General features: G+C 45.7%; 2 protein-coding genes across 4 annotated transcripts; one reads left to right on the top strand and one right to left on the bottom strand.

Moving 5' to 3' along the window:
• The first annotated feature begins 273 nt into the window (after nt 1–273).
• Nucleotides 274–16,073, top strand: RNF10 (ring finger protein 10). The gene is made up of 17 exons (XM_042865536.1): nt 274–325; nt 3,785–3,987; nt 5,006–5,205; nt 5,910–6,000; nt 7,006–7,190; nt 7,267–7,403; nt 8,940–9,100; nt 9,614–9,742; nt 9,896–10,154; nt 10,366–10,499; nt 10,995–11,112; nt 11,420–11,521; nt 11,965–12,099; nt 12,784–12,881; nt 13,084–13,144; nt 13,292–13,450; nt 13,727–16,073. The coding sequence occupies exons 1-17, from the start codon at nt 289–291 to the stop codon at nt 13,801–13,803; spliced, it is 2,286 nt and encodes a 761-aa protein (XP_042721470.1). The 5' UTR covers nt 274–288; the 3' UTR covers nt 13,804–16,073.
• Nucleotides 15,713–17,441, bottom strand: POP5 (POP5 homolog, ribonuclease P/MRP subunit). 3 transcript variants are annotated; one of them, XR_006177822.1, is made up of 7 exons: nt 17,411–17,441; nt 17,202–17,344; nt 16,983–17,132; nt 16,733–16,816; nt 16,476–16,664; nt 16,313–16,369; nt 15,713–16,214 (listed from the first exon to the last, which is right to left on the bottom strand). XR_006177822.1 is itself a non-coding variant. In XM_042865537.1 (5 exons), the coding sequence occupies exons 1-5, from the start codon at nt 17,428–17,430 to the stop codon at nt 16,561–16,563; spliced, it is 501 nt and encodes a 166-aa protein (XP_042721471.1). In that variant the 5' UTR covers nt 17,431–17,441; the 3' UTR covers nt 16,404–16,560. The 3 variants fall into 3 exon arrangements, 1 of the variants encoding a protein (XP_042721471.1); XR_006177821.1 differs by having other exon boundaries at nt 15,713–16,209; nt 16,289–16,369; XM_042865537.1 differs by lacking the exons at nt 15,713–16,214; nt 16,313–16,369 and having other exon boundaries at nt 16,404–16,664.
• Nucleotides 17,442–19,418: the final 1,977 nt, after the last annotated feature.

Raw genomic sequence — 19,418 nt, forward strand, 5'->3', positions numbered from 1 at the left:
TATGCTGGCATTGGAGCAATCTGTTTGAGAGACAGAGCTCTGGTTTTGCACTAAGAACACATGTGTGCTGCTGCTTGTCAAGAAGCACTGACTTTGTTCTGCACTCAGGCCTGTGCCTTTTTGCTGAGCTTAAGGAGGTGCTGTGTCCCTGCAGCAGTCCCTCACTGAGTGCTCTGCTGACCATCTTTGGGAGAGGTCAGAGTACATGTTGCAGCGTATCTGGTGTTGCAATCAAAGTGCCACAGCTGTCATTGTACACAGCTGGTTCTGCTGACGGAGCAGTTGGTGATGAGCCTTCCTGCTTCCTCTTCTGGTTCTTCTCCAGGTAAGACCTGAACCTCCCCCAGACCCCTAAGGGTGATCAGAAGCCCCATTCCTGCATTTTCTTCAAATTGTAGAAGCAAGGCAGCAGCATTCAGAGCATGTGGTTGTGGTCCCGGAAGTGTGTGTGTGTGTGCCTACAGGTTGCTTCAACACCATCGCTGTCCATATTTCCTTCCTCACTGGTTTATTTCGGCAGAAATACTTCAGGCAGCCCACACACAGCATTAGGTGTCCTGAAGATGCTGGCTCCTTTTTAGATCTCGTAAATGTGTTCAGGTTCCAGGTGGCTGAGTACTGCCTGCTGTTCAGCTGTATTCACTGATCTCCCACTGAGCAGCCTGTGCGTAGTTTTCTCTAGATATGTAGGGTTTTTCTGTTTTCAAGTGTACAGATGTTGTTTTTTAATAATTTTAAACTGTATGCTTATAAAGAATATCTGATGTGATGTAGTTCTGCCTCTGAGACATCTGTTAATTGCAGTGGGGAGGTGCTATGGGATGAGGCCCTGCCTATATGGCACATTGAGGAGGTCTGTAAAGCAAGCAGCAACTTCTTCAGCAGGAGTTTATGTATGTTTGGGAGTGTCTTCCTTGGAGTGTATTGAAAACTAAAATGAGAAGGTTCCCCTGGTTGGATGGGATCAAACAGCCCTGGGCTGAGTGTACACAACGCAGTGGTGTTGAACAGTGACTTTGTTTTCTCACTGTCTTGTCTCACAGCAGACACTGACATCTCTTTCTCACACAGGCTTTCTTTCTCAAGTTCCTTATCCACCCAGAAGCAGCCAGGCTGAGGCTAGCTGATGCAGCCTGCCCAGGTTGAGAACTGTATGGGAGGTATTCTGAAACTCTGGTGTCTCCTTTTGAAATGCTCTCCACAGAAGGCTGACCTGTTTCATAAATGCTTTTGCACCAGTGCTCGCTGGCTTTAAGTCCAGCCAAGCTCTTGTCCTTTATATGCTGCTCAGTTACCTGATGCAGCTGTGTCCAGCTGAGGAGAAGAAGGAAAGGACATTCCTGAAACCACGGAGAAGCTCCTCCTGTTCTCTTGCAGCACGGCTTGAAGCGAGCTAATAGGGATGCTGCAGGTGCTCCTGACTATGGGAGAGGCATTCCAACTTCCTTTCAAACATGGCCTTAGAAACTAAATTAAACTTTACTCCATAAGGCAGGAACAGTTTTCTTGCTAGCACTATAAAGTTATGTAGACAGCATTTTGTAGGTCTGCTCTTGGAGCATGAGTGGGTAAATATTACAGGTTAAGGAGAACTGAGGGTGTAGGGGAAGAGAAAATACCTCACCTGCACTGCTGCTGCCCGTGTCCAGTTTGCCAAGAAAAGATGGAAAAATAAACCCCAAATCCAAACATACCCTGCTTAAAACTAACGAGTGGCTGTTGTGAGAATCTTTTGCTTTTCTCCCTGCGTGAGGGCAGATATCCCTGTGCTCTGTGCAGCTCTGAAGGGAATGCAGGGAGAGGTGATGCAAAGCAGAGCTCTGGCACGTGGCCTGCTGTAAAGGTCAGCAGGAATGGCACTGCTTAGTTTTGCTGGGGGAAAAAGAGGTGTTCCAGATTACAGATGCATATTTTAAACTCTTGGTTGTCTGCTGACTTATTTCATTGCTACCTTGATGGACTGGAATCCTCATGGGGGTTAGTTACTTTGGGAGGGGGAAAAAGGGATCAGTAAAATCAAGTTTGAAGTGGTGTCAGGCTGTAATGTGAAGATCTTCTTGAAGAGGCACAGGTGGGGAGGACTCTCCTGTAAAATGTAAGAGCTGTTGCTGTGAGTCGTAGAGCTTGGAGGAGCCTGTTTGGAGTGATGCAGTGTGGCAGGAATGTATGTAAACCAGCTGGCTGACACACTGGTGCCCTTGATGATGACTAATGTGATTGAAACGACAAGGGGAAGGAAGTTCTGTTAGCAGCACATAGGAGAGCTGCTCCTGGACCTGGTAGAGAAATGTAAAAACTCACTTCAGACTGAACGTCTCCTCTTGAGTTTGTTTTTCTCCATTGGTGGTTGCAGAAAAACTGCAAAGCCACTACAGGCAAAACAGGAACGTTCCTTTCTGTGGCATTGGCTGCAGTTGTGGTTTTCAGAGGGCTCTGAAGCAGTGAGCTTTGCTTGTAAACAACTGAAGCAGTGGTCCAAACCTGCTCTAAATAACTTGATTTTTGACCAGAGGCTGAAGGGTGTTGATTATGGCCTCTTTCCTGCAAACACTCCAAAAAAGGTCTATCTAATCATGAAACCAGGCCCGGTTACACCCTGAGCACTTGGCAGCTTCTGGTGTGTTTTTTTCCCTGATAACTCTAAACCTGTGTCCTTTCAGCCTGCGTGTGGCTGTGGGGCACAGCAGGTGTTGGAGTTGCATGTCTGTGGTTCTGGTGGGGTTGGTTTTATTCTGAACTGAGGGATTTGTGTGAGCAATGCCATTGTGAGGTACACTGACCTGTTTGCTGCCATATGAGATTCATCTGAAGGGGTGGGAAGGGCTACGGAGTGGGTAAGGAGAAACTAATAGGATTGTTTTACAAAGCAGAGCTGGATGCCATGGCCAATGAGGTGTGTGTGGTGCTCAGTAGCTGCAGCATGGGGATGGCAGTTGTGCAGAGAACCTGCTGAGCCTGGGGAGCTCAGCTTCTAAGTTCATCAGCAGAGCTCTTCTGCCACTAAAGCTTATGGCAGGTGGTGGGAAAGCAGCCTGCTGCGTATTTGAGGCAATTCCAGCAGTAGGTTAAGACTACTGGAGACATCTTCATAGCATTAGACTTCAGTTTAACCATTTAAGAAGTAGCTGTGTAGACATAGGAAACGTTTCTCAGGAGCTTGACTGATTGTTCTGCTCTTATGAGCCTCAGGCCTGCAGTGTTTTGCTCTGTGCTCGGTTCCTGTGCTGTATGGCAGCTGTGTGCTCAGCACACTGCCAGGAAAACCATCCTTGTTGTGTGGGTGGTGGATTCAGTACTCAGATATTGGGAATGTGCACTGAGAGGCTGAGGTGTCAGCATCAGTGGGTGTTTGTTGGCCTTGTGAAAGAAAAGGGTATTAATTTTTAAAACACATCAGCTGGGGGCAGAGTGAAAATTGGCAGTGGAGTTTTGAAAAGAGGGAGACTTCAAGGCAGATGCGGGTGGCTGCATTTATTTAAGGGAAGGATATCAAATATTCAGAAATGGAATGAAAAATGACCCGGCTGCTGTCAGTTCTTGTATTGGGCCATGGAGGCACAGCGTTGGTGCTGATCGCTGAGCGCACCAGGGAACGTGCTGATGAATAAAACTAAGAGAACTGTTTGAGTAAGGGCTGAATCACAGGAGATCAGTCCTTCCCTACGTTCTGACCAGTTTGTTGGGCTGTGTGCATGACCTCCTTCTGAGCAGTGCTCAAACCAGGGGGGAAGGTGGTGCTGTCTCTGGGGCTCTGGCTGATCCTTGTGTTGTTCTTTTCTTTCAGATGGAAAGAATACGAATGGATCCAAACAGCGCTACAATCGGAAAAGAGAAACTTCATATTCCAAAAATGAGAACTTTTCCAGCCAGTCCCGTCGCTCCAATTCACAGAAAAGCAAAGCTTTTAACAAGATGCCCCCTCAGAGGGGCGGTAGCGGTGGAAGTGGCAAACTTTTTAGCTCTAGTAATGGTGGAAGACGAGATGAGGTGAGAATTGTAACGTGGTGTCTCCAAGGCCTTCTTTCTTGGAACGAGAGGATCGCTGACCTGCATAGATAGGTCTTCCGTGTTCAGCTCCTGGGCTGGGAAGGGAAGGAGCAATAAGAGGTGCTCACATCGGTGAGATGCCAGATTGCAAGGTTGTTCTGCTCCCACTCAACAACAGAAGAGGAGTGCTGTCTGCTCTGAGGGACTCGCAATAAAAAGAACAGTAAAACTAGTGAAATTGCCATCTGAGGAATGGGTACCTAGGCAGGCTGTGTACATATCTCGTGAAGGAAAGGTCCTCCATGAAAATGTGTAGTGGTAACAATTTCTAGCTTTTAAAGGTCTGAGATGATTGTATCTAACCATTTAAGTGTACAGATTTGCACATGGTAGCATCATTGGGAAAGTAATCAAATTAACCTTGGTGACAACAAGATGGAGTAAAACCAGACTGAGGCTTCTTATGGTGACATGGGTGTAAAAACTGTAGAGTATTGGTGGTTTTGCATTGATACAGAAGACACTGATGTCAGTATTAGTGGGTGAGCAACGCTCCTTTGCTTGAAGTGCTAACTGTCAAAAGTCATTGGCTGTCTCTTGAATTCTCATTCTCTGCTTTGTTATATGAAAACTAACAAAAACAAATATGATCTGTGTAAATAGGAATCAAACTTGTATTGCTGGCTATCTGAGAGAATACTGTGAGGATCTGAACAACTTCCTTCTGTTATTAACCTTGGCTGCTGGGTATTGTTGGCTTTTACTTTTCATCACGGAGGTTGATTTTATACTCTCCTCCATTTGATCAGTGTGGGGTAAGACCGCTCAGCTCTAACTTTCAGGTTCTCATGCCCTTCTTATGCTGCAGTGCTTGATTTGCACGGTGGGAATGGGAGAAGGTAAGTGAGTGAGTGCTGCACGTTCTGTACTTAATCATTGATGGAGCCTGGGTATCCACTTGTACTGATGCTTTTGCAGTAAATTCTGACAAGTTCTAATAAATGCTGTTGTCTCTTAGGTAGCAGAGGCTCAACGGGCAGAGTTCAGTCCTGCCCAATTCTCTGGTCCCAAGAAGATTAATCTGAACCACTTGCTGAACTTCACTTTTGAACCCCGTGGCCAGACTGGTCATTTTGACGGGAATGGACATGGCAACTGGGGGAAAAGGAACAAGTGGGGACATAAGCCTTTCAACAAGGAGCTCTTCCTACAGGCCAAGTGAGTGGAAGACTGGCAGGGCTGTTAGATTTCTACAGAGACAGTAAGCTGCGAGGGTTGAGGAGCCAGGGAATTGTCTGACCATGCATACTTGTATTGACTTCCTCAGGGTGAAATTACCTCTGTACTTTTTAGAGGTCACAACTGTACTTGGAAGAGAGAAAAATATATCAAGTTCCCTTCTTTGCCTATTGACAGGATATCTAATTGAGTCCTTTAGGCACAAACCTGTTAGACTTCCACCTTAATTTTCTAGCATCAGTGGAATCTGACACTCCATTTGGGAGGACCTATGTAGCTTCCTTACGGAAGATGTTCCTTTCTTCCAAAACTCAGCATGTTGAGATGGTAGGGATGTGGCAATTGCTGAATCAAAGCCAGTCTGAATTTGTAAGTCCCAGAAGCAAAGACCCTCACTCTGTTTCTTATGGGTTTTGGTTTTTGTGTTTGTTTGTTTGTTTTGGTTTTTTTTTAAGACCACTCTGTGTGGCTCGCTCTGTGATGCTGTTTCTAACTGCAGTTAGACATACCTGTATCCTGGGAATCCGATCGTGAACTGAACATCATTTTTTTTATTGGTAGAGATTAGCAACTGCGTCCAGCAGTCTTGTGCAAAGAAGAAGCTCTGAGAGTCCTATGGGGTAGTTTTCAAAGAATTCTTAGAAACAACTGAGTACATCATCTGTCTCTTTGCCTTTCCCCAGCTGCCAGTTTGTTGTCTCTGAAGAACAGGACTACACAGTCCACTTTGCTGATCCAGATACCTTGGTCAACTGGGACTTTGTGGAGCAAGTGGTCAGTTGTGATGGGATGGATCTTTTTTTCTCCCTCTTTATTTAGAAACTCAACTTGTTTTTAACTGTTTCTTTGTGATGTTACGTAAAACTCAGCTGCTTCTGAGCTTGAGGCCTTTTCTGTCACTCCCACAATACTGGGGAAGATCTGTCATGGAATATGTTATGAAGTACTTTGACAGGAAAAGAGAAGTGCTAAAATCTATTAGGAAAATTAGCAGCTTCTTGCTTTTGCAGATGGAAGCTCATCAAAAATAGTATCTGACATTCTATAGACTCAGTCCTTGTGATCAAGATATTAACAGAAAAGCTGGGCATGAGTCCATGAAACAGGACTACAGTGTAGAGTTTTGAAGAATTATTGTGTGCATACGTGGCCCATCTTGCCTAGCAACAAAGTGGAAAATCTTCTGATAATTGTGCCCATAACTTTAGGTCGCCTCAAGTAGAAACTTACAGTCTGCAAAGATCAGTCCTGGTGTGTTATCTAGGTGATGGGCAGGTATGTTTGTTTATTGCTGTGTGACCCTGAGAGATCTGATAAGTAAGATGCTTGTGTGGCTGATTTGTCCCCGCAACATCCAGACGCTAACAGAGCATCTGACTAAAGTAGTATGTTCATGGAAATAGGTAAGTTCAGTCTCTCAGGACTGCACATGGGTGCTGTGGAAGTGAGGTAACATGATTCCTTTGCTATCTTCCACGTATCTGAATTCAGATGATGTCATTAACTCTTAAGAGATGGCAAATGAAGGAAAACATGAGAAGAAGTTGCTATTTCAATGTTATTAGGATAAAAATGCCAGATGGGTGACTTTGTGGGTTATTGTGTGTATAGACTGTAGGTGTTTAGTCCACAGTGTAATTCATTTCTTGATACACGAGCAGAACCTAAAGAGCTGGGAGTCTAACATGTTAGAGAAGATCTCATGGGTGGTTTATTTCTGTGCTACAGAATGATTCCCAAGTCTGTAACTTGTGCTGTTCTTCTCATGTGCCGTTTCAGCGAATCTGCAGCCATGAGGTGCCCTCCTGCCCAATCTGTCTGTACCCACCCACAGCAGCAAAGATCACCCGCTGCGGGCATATCTTCTGCTGGGCCTGCATCCTTCATTATCTCTCCTTGAGTGAAAAGACCTGGAGTAAATGTCCTATTTGTTACGGCTCGGTTCACAAGAAGGATCTCAAGAGGTGAGATGATATTTATTAAGTGATAAGTCTTTTGAAATGTCAGTTTTACCCTGCTAACCTCGTCCTTGCATTGCAGTGTTGTAGCTATGGCAACACGTCAGTATGCAATCGGTGATGTCATCACAATGCAACTGATGAGAAGAGAGAAAGGTGTTCTGATAGCACTGCCCAAATCTCAGTGGATGAATATGGTGCAGCCTGTTTATGTTGGAGGTGAGTGTCTCGGTCCTGCTGGCTGGCATCCTGTTCTGAGCTGTCATTAGGACTTGCCTAAAGATTTCCCATGAAAGTTCCATGCTGCCATCTTGCAGTAGTTCAGACCAAAGCATGTGTTTTAGCATCTGAAAACCATAATGATCACATCTTAATTATCCTTCTACTCACGCTTGACTTTGTGTAAGGCTTAAACATGAGTTCTGTTTTCCTGCAAGCAGGCTTCCTGTACTTTTGTTATTACTTTGTGCATTCTGTACTGTTTAGTCACGAGTGTCACTGACTGCTTTGGCTTTTTGGTGGCCTTAACTTTGCCTTCTGGCTCCTCAATTCTACGGCTTAGTCTCTGTGTCTGAACTATTTCAAGGATGTATTTTTCAACAAGGTTTTCACCATCTTCACTTATCCACTAAGATCTGTGAACAATTTGGGGAAATAGTAAAAATTCTTGCAGACCCACTGCAAACATCTGTTGCCTGACTTCTTCAGTTTTCTCCACTCGAGTGATGTGTGACGAAGACATCGACTTATCTGTTAATATTGTGAAAATTCTTTGATTAAATGATTTTAGTTAACATTGCTGTTTTGGGGCTGTATTGGCTCACTTCGTTTTGCAGCCGTGTTTGTGAAAAGCTGCATGCATTTAAGCTCTCTAAAAAGTCAAGCTTCACAGCTTATGATGTGTATCCAAGTATGCAGAATGTGTGCTTACATTTCCCTGGCCTCTGAGAGTAAAAGACTTTAAATCCTCTTACAAAAGAACAAATCCTTCTATAAAAACCCAGTACTGGCTGTGAGATTATTCCAAACCCAGAAAGTTCAGCATTAATGGGGTGTTGTGTAGACAAAGCTATGCACATGTTGGACCTTAGAAAGCAGTGAATACAGACTGTACCAGTGTGTGCTGCTGTTCCTGCTGTAAAGCTTATAGTTAAGCACTTTAGTAACAGGATGAGTACATTTTGCTAAGTTTCTTTAGTTTATCTATTATTTCTGCTGTGCTTACTGTAAAAAAACCTAATTATCAGACTAATTGTTATTGGGCTAATTATTATTAGACTGTTAACAGTCTATGGGTTTTGAATATGTAAGGGATTATGACCTTATTTAAGACAAAACAGTTGCAGTATGTGTGAGTATGCAGAGAAGAGGAAGAAGCTGCAGACTGGATGTTCAGGAAGCTGTGACCACTGTGGGCTTTACAGGGCTGATGCTTCCACAGAAAAGAAGCTTGGATGCAATTTTTTGATGCTAAGCAATCAGGTGGTGAATTGGCAGGTTGAAAGTGGCAGATAGAAGTGCTGTAGCAGAGATCCATGTAGCAGGGCAGGCATTTGGCACCAGTTTGTGCCATCAGTAATAGAACAGTAACGTGCAGAGTTTGTATCAAGCACATTCTAAGTATTGTCCACCTCACAGTGGTTTAACTCACAAAATTGAGCAGTAGTGAAACTTCAGAAGAAATTGTAATTCCCTATGCCTATTCAAACTGGTGTCTCTCCTTGAAGATACTAATGTTTCTGCTGCTTCTGTTAGATGACCAGCACAGCCAGTATTCAAAGCTGCTCCTGGCATCCAGGGAGCAGGTCTTGCAGCTGGTGATTCTGGAGGAGAAAGCAGCATTGCTAAAGCAGTATGAGGAGGAAAAACATACTCCTGAGGCATGCTTCATTGAGGCAGCCATCCAGGAACTGAAGGTGAGAGCCTTTCTGGGTGTTTTTAGTAACTTTATTTTTAACAGTATGCTGAGCATTCTGCCACTGAAGTGGCTGTGATTGTTCTGGTCTCTGTGATAGACATGCTATCCAAGTGGTAATGTTTGCTGCTAGAGGAGTGATAGAAATCTTGGAGGAGGCTGTAGCCTTTGGGCTCCAGGTACCTGGTGTGATGCCTTCACGTGATAATAGAATGCATTTCACTAAATGGGATTCCTTCAAAAAATGTGGAAGGGTTTTGCTCTCAAAAGAAATCTAGTAATTTCTGGGGTAAATTCTGTGCCACAAATATGAGCAAACCTGTAGAGTATTCTTTTTCAAAGCCTTTAGGTGCCATGCAGTGGGAGGGGACCTCTCTTCAATGATCACCTTTTATCACAGATGGATTAAAGGTCTTTGAAAACCTGAGCATAGGCCAGGGCTGAAAATAATTGTGGTGACAGTCTCCTGTCTAAAATAGGAAGCTGACTTTTGTTCTCTTTTGATGACCTGCAGGAGCGAGAAGCGGCGCTCTCTGCTGACCAGGATAAAAACAGTGGTGTTGCTGGAATTAGTGCAGCTGTGGAAGAATTGGTCCTAGACAGCTCCAAGCCAATGGAGCCTGCAGTTTCCCAAGAGAAAAAGGTGAGTGACAGCTCTGATCAGACAGATCTTAATATCTAGTTCTGCCACTTTACGCTGCAATGCAGGGCGAACTGGTACCAAAGATTTTTGCGGCGGTGATTATCTTTTGAAGGAGGTGATGTGGTTCTAACTGTGTGCTCTCTGCTGTATTAGTGTGATGTGGAGTATCTCTCTGCGTTTGACGAGGAGCTTGTGGAGCCTTGCTCTGATGTAGCAAGTTCCTTTTTGCCTCCTGCTGAGTCAGAAGAGGCGGTGTTGGATGAAGAGGAAATACATGAGGTGGATAACATAGGGGAACCTGAAGTGAACACTAGAGGAGAATCAAATCCAGCTGAAACAAGCTACCAGGAGTCTAAAGAAACAGTTAGCAGCGGACATCTTAACAGCTCTCCTTTTTACTATTTCTATCAAGGTCAGTGCAATGAAATCCTGGAGTCATGGGGGCAGAGATGCCTCCTTTGGGGCTCTTGTCACTTTGTTAGGTTCAGCTAAAGTCTGTGCAGTAAAACTCCCACACCCTCAGAAAGGAACTTCATTTTCATTACAGTTGAGTGGACTGAGGTGGGGAGAAGCCTTTTAAAAATTAACAGGTGAAGAACAACTGATGGTGTCTTATGTTGCAGCGGAGGATGGACAGTGCATGTATCTTCACCCTGTGAACGTTCGATGCCTCGTTCGTGAATATGGCAGCTTGGAGAAGAGCCCGGAGAAGATAACTGCAGCTGTGGTGGAGATAGCTGGATACTCAATGACAGAGGTAGTTATTTTACTTCCACGTTTTAGCAATTTGATCTCTGATAGGTGAGATGTTTCTCTTCAGTAATAAGAAGGAAATGGATGGGTGTGCTAATCTGTGAAAGGCATCTGTGTAAGTTGCAATACTTTAAGTTGTTTTTGATGCATGGCTGCAGTTTGGCTTGCTTTCTTCTAGAAGGTAAGAAGTTGTAGGAGTAAGAGAGTTGCAGCTTGGTGTTGGTTTGTTCTTAGAGCTATCATAAAAATAAAAAATCTGGGATAACCTCATCCAGGTATGGGTATGATGCATTTGTTGGAGATTTTGGAGTATTTGGTTCTGACCCAAGGCATCATTCACATTTTTGTAGTTCATGAAACAATTATTGTGTTGCTATGTTGTTTGTTTTTTTTTCCCCCCCATTTGATTTGATGAAGGATGGGCACTCAGTCTCTACTGTTCATCAGTATGGCAGTCTCTAGATTTTGCAATTGTATGTCTACGTTTTTTCTTAATCAGGATATAAGACAGCGTCATCGTTACCTCTGTCACTTGCCCCTCACCTGCGAGTTCAGCATTTGTGAACTGGCTCTGAAGCCACCCATCATCTCTAAGGAGACCTTAGAGCTGTTCTCAGGTTGGTATTTACCTTTCTAAAAATCTTGGTAAGGGGGGAATCTTTCCTATCCCTTCATAGCAGGAAAAATTACAAAAGTAGCAGCTTTATAACTGGCTGCTGACTGCAAGACAGAACAACCTGTACTCACTGCTGTGACGACAACTACACAAAGAATAAAAAGGCTTGACTGCTTGCAAGAGTGTATGTAGTTTGTAAGCATGTCTTGTTACTAATATAACTGAGCACATTGTTCACAAAGCTGGAGGAAACATTGCCAAAGCATTGGTGTGGTTCTTTTATATCCAATGCTGCGTGTTGCTCCTAGATGACATTGAGAAGAGGAAGCGCCTGCGGCAGAAGAAGGCTCGCGATGAGCGGCGTCGGGAACGCAGAATTGAGATAGAGGAAAACAAGAAACAGGGCAAGTGTAAGTTTTGCTCGAGCGTAACTGGTGGGTTCACGGTCATCTTTAGTGCTGAGCTGATTTCTTGAGCTGTGGGATGAATTGTAAGGCCTTTAGTTTGTAGTGTGTACTTAGAAATGGTTCTGAGTGACAAAGTGTTTTTAGGGTGCTAAATGATGTGATTCCGTTCCTGCATACTTATATGTTATTGGAGAGAGAGCATTTGAGGGCACCGTTGTCTCCATCTAGCTCTCAGGATTTTTGACTTCTGTTTTTATAGTAGAAAGTGTAGAAGGTGGGGGAGGGGGGGAGGAGAAGCCTGAAAGCTGCTTCCATCCAGCAGCAGAGCTTGTAAAATAGAGGATGGAAAGAAAATTTCTGAGGTGGCACCTACTAGCATCCTGAAACAACTTGCTTGACAGTCTTCCCCCACATTGTGTACTACTTTAATTGAAACCTCTTTCTAGATCCAGAAGTCCATATTGCTTTAGAGAATCTGCAGCAGTTCCCTGCCTTTACCTCTTGCCATAGAGAAACTACCAGCACTGATCATCAGAGCTTCTGTCTCTCTCCTCTTGGCAGAAGCCCTGTGTTTCAGACAGGTGAGCATCTGGAGAAACTTACTACATCTAGCTCTTGGTCAGTTCTCTGGGGATCTGCTGCTCAGTTCAAGCTAAGGTTTCTTAATACTGACCAATGACTACTTTCTTAGGTGGCCTAAAAGATTGTACTGGAATGACTAACACTGCTAAGGGATTTGCTTTTTCCTGTACTGTAATGACAACGATATCTACACTGTAGTTACTGCATCTTTTAAATCTTTGCTGACACGGAAGAGAATAAAGGGGACAGAGTTGGGGAAAGGCAGAAATGCATGTGTGCCAGGAACACTCCACTGGCATTTCTTCTTTCTTCATTTTCCGCCATGGTGTAGCAAAAACATAGCAAAACATAACTGATAAGCACCCCATTTGTTATCTGGTGATGCATCTCCAAATGTTATATCTTGCAGTTCTGAAAAAACATTAAGTAGAAATTATTAATAAGTGCTGTTTTTGAAGTAAACAAAACTCAGAAATGAAACAAAACAAAAAAAAAAACCATCCCACAATCTTTAATTTAAATATTGAGCAAATTCAGAACTTCCCTCTATGTGATTAAGGGATGGAACCAGTGAGAGAAAATGGAAGATAATAAAATCCTTTATTTCTGTTTCGTATTTATGAGCTGCATAAGTGCCTTTGCTAAAATGCACCTGGCTTTAACCAACTTCTTTTTCTTGGTAGATTCTATTCCAACTCCATTTTCTCCTGCTGCCAGCCAGGCCAGCCCGTCACTCTGTGGGAGTTTAGAAGAAGAGTCTCCATTCCCATCCTTTGCCCAGGTAAGAGACAAGAGTAAATCTTGTCAGAACTACTTGTATCTTAGTGGATGAGTCTGAAAACACAATTGCAATCTGGGATAAATCTGAAGAAGATGTAGGGTTTGGAGGCTGAATGTATTCCTGGGTTTTCTTGCTACTTAGGGCATAAGCAGGATTGTTCTGATGCATGGGATTTAATCAGATCTTACCACTTTTTTGATAGATGTTGAGGGTTGGAAGGGCAAAACCTGAAACGTGGCCCAAACCTGCTCCAAAGACAAAGGGTAAGAAAACTTAATATTACTACATTGGCTTCTTTACTGTGCATCTAAATCTTAAGGACGTTTTGTAGCTTAATGAGAGACACCTGGAGTGGGGGGGGAAGGCATTTGCACTGTGGAAGTCTCACACATCCCTTCTCTTTCTTTCAGATGAGAACACTCTGGCACTGCCTGTGCCAGTGGAGAGCGATGCAGAAAGTGACAGCTCTGACCGCATACCTGTGCCCAGCTTCCAGAATTCCTTCAGCCAAGCTATTGAAGCTGCCCTCCTGAAACTGGACAAACCGTCCACAGCTGATCATTTGTCAGGTGAGGAGGGGAGGCTTCTGAAAATTCTGAAGCAAGAAAAAATGAGTATTTCTCCCTCCGGGAGAAGGAAGAGAAGCAATTTTGGGGATCAAAAATCAGCTGCAGAGCAGGTCTGAAAAGTATCAGGTCGTGGTTTATGAAGCACTTGGTTAGGGCTTCTGGTAGCTTAAAGCAGTTATCTTAGAGGGAGCTTAGAAGATCTCAGTTAGCACTGGTTTCTTGTGTGCTATCCCTGTTCCACAAGAAGAATGACAGTGTCTTTTTCATTCTTCACAGAGGAAAAAGGAGGGAAGAAAAGAAAGAAACAGAAGCAGAAGCTACTGTTCAGCACCTCTGTTGTTCACACAAAGTGATTCTGCTATTCAAGAGAAGTTTCCTCTCCTGGTTTTCTTTTCATTTTGCTTTGTTTTGCTGCTATAGTTTAAGTATTTAAATTTGAACAGACTAAACTTGTTTTTCCAGGGCTTCTAGGGTGTTTCAGGAGGAAACCATGACAGTATATGTTGAAGATTTCTTTTTTTATTCCAGCTTACCAAATTGGTTTATACTGAAACAAAGTTTTGAAAGAAAAAACCCAGAGATTATTCAGCCAAGGCTTCTAGTCTGTACCACATGAGTTCTTTTGGCCTAGTAAGCAGTATGAAAGTGTTTACATCTGAATGGTACTGCCAGAGTGCTGCAATATTGCCTAAGTGAAGAGGCAGAGTCTTTACCTCCCCCAGAAATGCACAGACAGAAGTCTGTCTGATTGTGAGTGCTGTTTCAGTAAAGCTATTAAACTGCTTTCTTTGGAAACTGGTTTCCTCTGCACTGGGGCAAAAGAGCTTTCTGGCTTTCAAGTGTTAGCTGCTATCTGTTCTTCTTCTAAAGAGCAAGAATTCCTTCTGTTCTCCTGGCTTTGAAAGGCTTAAAGCTGAGGTGAGTGTAAAGAACTTGGCTACTTGGCTTTGAAGTGACTGTTGCTGAAACTGTGTATTTCAAAGTGCATGCTGGCACTGTGGTAGAAGGAACTCCTGGCTTATCTCAGTTGTTTAACTCTGTTTTAATGTGGGTTGAATGAGGCTGCTAATTTTTTTTTCTCCTTTTGCCAACCACGGCTGACAAATTCTTTGTAACCTGATGATCATCCAGAGCAAACACTCCACCCTAGGGCTCTTGGTAAATAGGTGAACTACATTTTGACGCTGGCTGCTGTTGAATTGGAGGAACAACTGATAGCTGGAGTGTATAGACTCTTATCCCTCAGCAAGAAACATGGATCTCTTGCACTGGGATAAAGTTCTGTATCTGCTTGGTTCTGGGATGCGAGCTGATTTGCAGTAAGCACCTCGGCTATAACCATGCCTCTTCTGGACCCCTCCTCCCTCTTTCTTTGGGTGGTTGCATTCTGCACTGCTTGTGGTTTGATTTGAAGCTAATGAGTTAAGTGGTGTGGATTTTGTTAAATAAAATGAACTGTAGGTGTAATGTACCAGTCAAGGCCACCAGTCGCAATAAATCATATGCGCACACTTACAATACTGCAGACTTTTTGAGCTCCAAGTTTGTATCACCACAGTGTCACACCACTTTTGGTAACACAAGCAAGTTTAACATCATACTAATGCTACAGATTTCCTTTCAGGAAGCTGCTATGAAGTAACACGTAACATAGTGACAGGTGTCTTCTGTTATATTCAGCCCCACCTGTACCAGGAGTGTTCACATAGCTTTCCAAAAGCTTATGGGCTTCCTTTAAGAAGCAGCCTCTGCCCTCTCTCTCTTCTGTGCTGTGACCAGTTTGAGCAAGGATCCCATGGATTTGAAACTTCTGTTATTAGGTATCCTCACACCACTGATATGTTCACTGGTTTTATTCCTACCTTGAAAAGTCTGTCAGTGTATTGCTGCTTCATGTCAAAAAAAGAGGCTCCTTCTACAGGTGTTTCCTCCAGGCACCCGGGTACCAAAGGGCACAAAAAACTGTCTGCAGCTGTGAGCCAGAAAGAGGGGGGAGACTGGGGAGGACAAGAATGTTTCTATTACTAGGGGAGAACAGAGGAAACACTGGCAAAACATTCTTTGAAAGCAGCTTAATTTCACACTTGGTCACAATTAACTACACTTGAGGGAAAGAGCACAGCTTGTCAAGGGAATATAAAGAAACAAAGTGCCTAGGAGTGGCACACAGCTTGCTGTTAATGCTTCAAATGCACATTGGAAAATTGTTGGTGAGGGCACAGAAAGCCATTAAATAAAAAAAAAAAATTCAAGTATGCAGTTAACTGTTTTCACAATGGTATTGTTTCTTACTTGTAACAGTTATTTTAAGCCATGGAACAGGAGTAACTACTTGAGTGTCTAACCATTATATTGTTTATTATCTCCTACACTGTTACAGTCAAGTTTTCTTTGAGTTGACAAGAAAGAGGAGTTGGAGCTGGTACAACTCACCTCCCTGTCTCACAGGCACTGTAACAAGGGAAGAACGCAGGCAATGAAGGCTCTCCTGTGTGCAGGGGCAGCCTCCATTGGGCAGATCTTCAAGTTGTGTTTTGTTTTCCAATGGATTCAAGAGATGTGAGCAGCAGTGCTACTTTCCTGTAACTGATTGGTGTAACCTCAATAAATATCTAAGCAGTAATTGTACCTATGAGTTTTAAAAGGGGTTGGATGGAGCTGAGCCATGTAGTTCCACCTTGTGTTCCCTGTAGTCCATGCTCCTGTAGACAATCAGTGCTTTTGTGACTTGAAACACCAGACAACCCTTTCAAGAACAGCTGCACTGGAAGATAAGGGCAAAAACTAAAGTTATTGCTCTCTGTACCGAGGGAGCATAACTACATTTCTTTCCCATACCAACTGCCTGAAGCTCACTTCTACCTCAGCACAAAGATCACGTTGAGCTTCGCTCCTTTGGAGCAGTCAAAGGTTTGAATCCTGGAATAAAAGAGGCAAGAAACCTACTTAAATGTAATCTTCTGTGGTTTTTTGAATGCATTTTATTTAAGAACACTTGAAATCTAAGTAGAGCCAGGAAAAGCACCTTTACTTGCTTTACTTAACACAGGAGGATACTTGGTATCGCTTTGATGATAGCCAGGTCCAGAACAAAGGCGAACAAGTGCTGCTCAGTCTGTCTCTGTGCCATCCTCCTCCTCCTCCTCCCCGCTCTGCGCCTGCTCTTCTGTGAGGGAGCAGCTCAGCACCGCCTGCCGCACGCTGCGCCTCTCCTCTGCCAAAAGACACAGCAGAGTTGTGCCGCAGCCCCACGAGCAGAGCCGCGGGGCCGGAGGAACTCACCTTCACTCGTACACTTCTGCAGCAGCAGCAGCAGCTGCCTTCTGTTATACTGGATGAGAAACTTCTGACAGGTTCTGATGGTACCTGCGGGAGCCGCGAGAGCGGCGCGTTTGGAACCGAGCGTTGTTGTAGCACGCGGCACCCGTGCGCAGGCCGCCCTGCCGCCCATTAACGGCACCCCTCCGTCAGCTCAGGTGCCGAGCGGCCGCGCTACGGACGGATCCGTTCCCCCCGCAGGTACCGCACTCACCGCCCACGTGCAGCGTGCGCAGCGCGCAGGGGAAGCGCTGCCCGCGGCTCTCCAGGTGCCGGACGAGCGGCAGCGCCGAGCTCAGCAGGCGCTGGAAGTCCTTGCGGCAGCGCAGCAGCACGGTGCCGGTGTACGCGTTCAGGTACTTCACTGCGGGCCGAACGCAGCCGTCAGCGCCCGCGCCGCCCCGCCGAGCCCCCCGCGGCCCCGCCCCGCTACCTGTGAAGGACACGCAGCAGCAGCCCAGCCCGTAGTCCCCGTGCGCCCGCGCGACGGCGTCCCTGACGGCGAGGCCCACCGCGCGGTCCTCGATGCACTGCCGGCACCGCGGGTCCTCCGAGAGCACCTCGCACAGCACGTACCTGCGGGCGGCAGGCCGCTGTGAGCTGCCGGCGGAGTCGCACCGCTCCGCCACACCGCAGCCTCACCTGTTCTTGAAGCGAACCATGCCGCCGCCGGGCCCCTCCGCGCGGATGATGCTCAGCCAATGAGCGAGCGGCCTCCGCTCACCGCAGCCAATCGCCACGGCGCAGGGGCGGGGAAAGAGGAAGGACTTCCCGTCCTCGCTCAGCCTGCGCGTCGCGTTCCTTCCTCCCTCGGCTGGCTGTGGCTTTGCGCATGCGCGCTGCTTCCCGCGCTTCGCCGATTTCGCCACAGCCGCCGCGCGGGGGCGCTCGAGGCGCGGTGCGAGGCGTCGAGGGGCGTCCGCGCGCCTCACGGCTCATTGGGAGTGGAAACGTCGCCCTTAACGGCCTTAATTGTGGACAAAGCAGTGATAAAGGCAGAGCAATTTCTGTCCTGGGTGTTAAACTCCTGCCCCGGTACACAGGTGCTGCTGGCTGCCGGCTCTGCTGCTCCCGCTCTGTCCTGACTCCCCTCCGTCGCCTTCAGGCAGGCGTTAATGAGAATTTCTCGGGGAGAAAAGCACCAAGTCTGCTGCGAGGCCTTTACCTGTGTGCTGTGAACAGAGGCAATGTGGATATATGCCAGCCTGTGGTGCAGGTAGCAGGCCTTTCCTGCATTGCTCTGTGCTCTGACAGCTGCCTGGGCTCCGTTCTGTGCTCTCACATCTCTGTGTGCTACCAAAGGCATCTCTCTGTGGGGTTCCCGTGTGGTTTTGCTGTGCAGTGAGGAGCCGGCAGCTGTCAGTGCAGTGCTGTTCCCCTCCCTGCCTTCCGACCTGTTCAGATTGCTGTCACTGCTGCCCTCCTCGTTTCCCTGTTCTTGCAGAGGCACAGCTGGGGCTGGACGAGCAGCCCGCCTGAGTGCACTGTGCCCTATAATCCAATAGGACGTGTGCACTGTGCATGCTACAGGCACGGCCCCGTGCATTGTGAAAGCCTCAGTTTTCGGTCCAGAAAGCTGATTAGGAGAGACACAGTGCAAAGAGAGAGCAGTGTGGTGAGAGAGCGCCGTCCTGCTTCATTTGACGTAGGATATGGCCTTCAGTTCCCTGTTGTTGATTTGGATGATGCGCAGAGCAGCCCTGAGCCACCACAGCTCCCTGCAGACAGCGCTCGTGTCAGCACAAGGCGTGCAGATCTGGTCAGGCTTCACGGTTTGCTGAGCTGACAGCCCAGGACTAAAAGATTCTAACACCTCCTCGTTTGTTTTCTTTCCTCCTCGCCCTGTCCTCTGCAAGCTTTGCTGTATTGATTTGTGTCAGTGATTCAAGAAGCAATCATAAGAGACACTGAGTTACATGGCCAAGGTGGGAAAGAACTGTCTTCTGAAATAGGGTTGGAGAGAGAAAAATTTGGAAAATGCAATTTGAGTTGAAGATTGGCTGCAGAGAGCTGCGAAGAAGGAGGATGGGTGTCTCTCCTGCAGACCTAGAGAGACTATATGGCCTTGGAATAGCTTATCAAATAGAAATTATGGAGGTCAGAGTGTGCTAGGACAGGGGCAAGTAACATGCACTCTAGGTGCATTAGAAATGATTTGTAAAGCTTTTTGAGAACTTTGGATAGAAGGCTCTTAATCAGTGTATAAAGAATGATAGCTTCATCAATGATTGTCCTACAAAGGGGTGAGTCCAATAAACTCCTGGGCTGATTTTTTCTGATCTTGGTTCACATAATGATTTTATTTTGAGAATAATACAGTAAAGGCTACAAATGGCTGATATTAATTGATGTGTTTTAGAGAGCAGGACAAAGCATGTTTCAGAGTCCTTTGGGTCTTGTGTTGCTGTCACTGCCAGATGCTTCAGGGGCCTCAGAGGATTCCCTGTTGAGGTTTTCTTCCATCCATATCCCGTGGATCCTGCCCAGATGCTGGGTGGCCATGTGGGCAGTTGTAGATTTGGACTCAAGCTGCTGATGCATATTGGGAGGATGAGTTTTGGGAAGAGGTGCCAAATTCACCCAACCCAGGCGGTGAACCAAATACCTTACACTTATCAGAAATGGCCGAGGGGCTTTTGAACCTGTCAGC

This window comes from Lagopus leucura, unplaced genomic scaffold, assembly GCF_019238085.1.
Source record: "Lagopus leucura isolate 7727_CA_CO unplaced genomic scaffold, USGS_WTPT01 Super-Scaffold_806, whole genome shotgun sequence".
Classification (NCBI taxonomy): domain Eukaryota; kingdom Metazoa; phylum Chordata; class Aves; order Galliformes; family Phasianidae; genus Lagopus; species Lagopus leucura.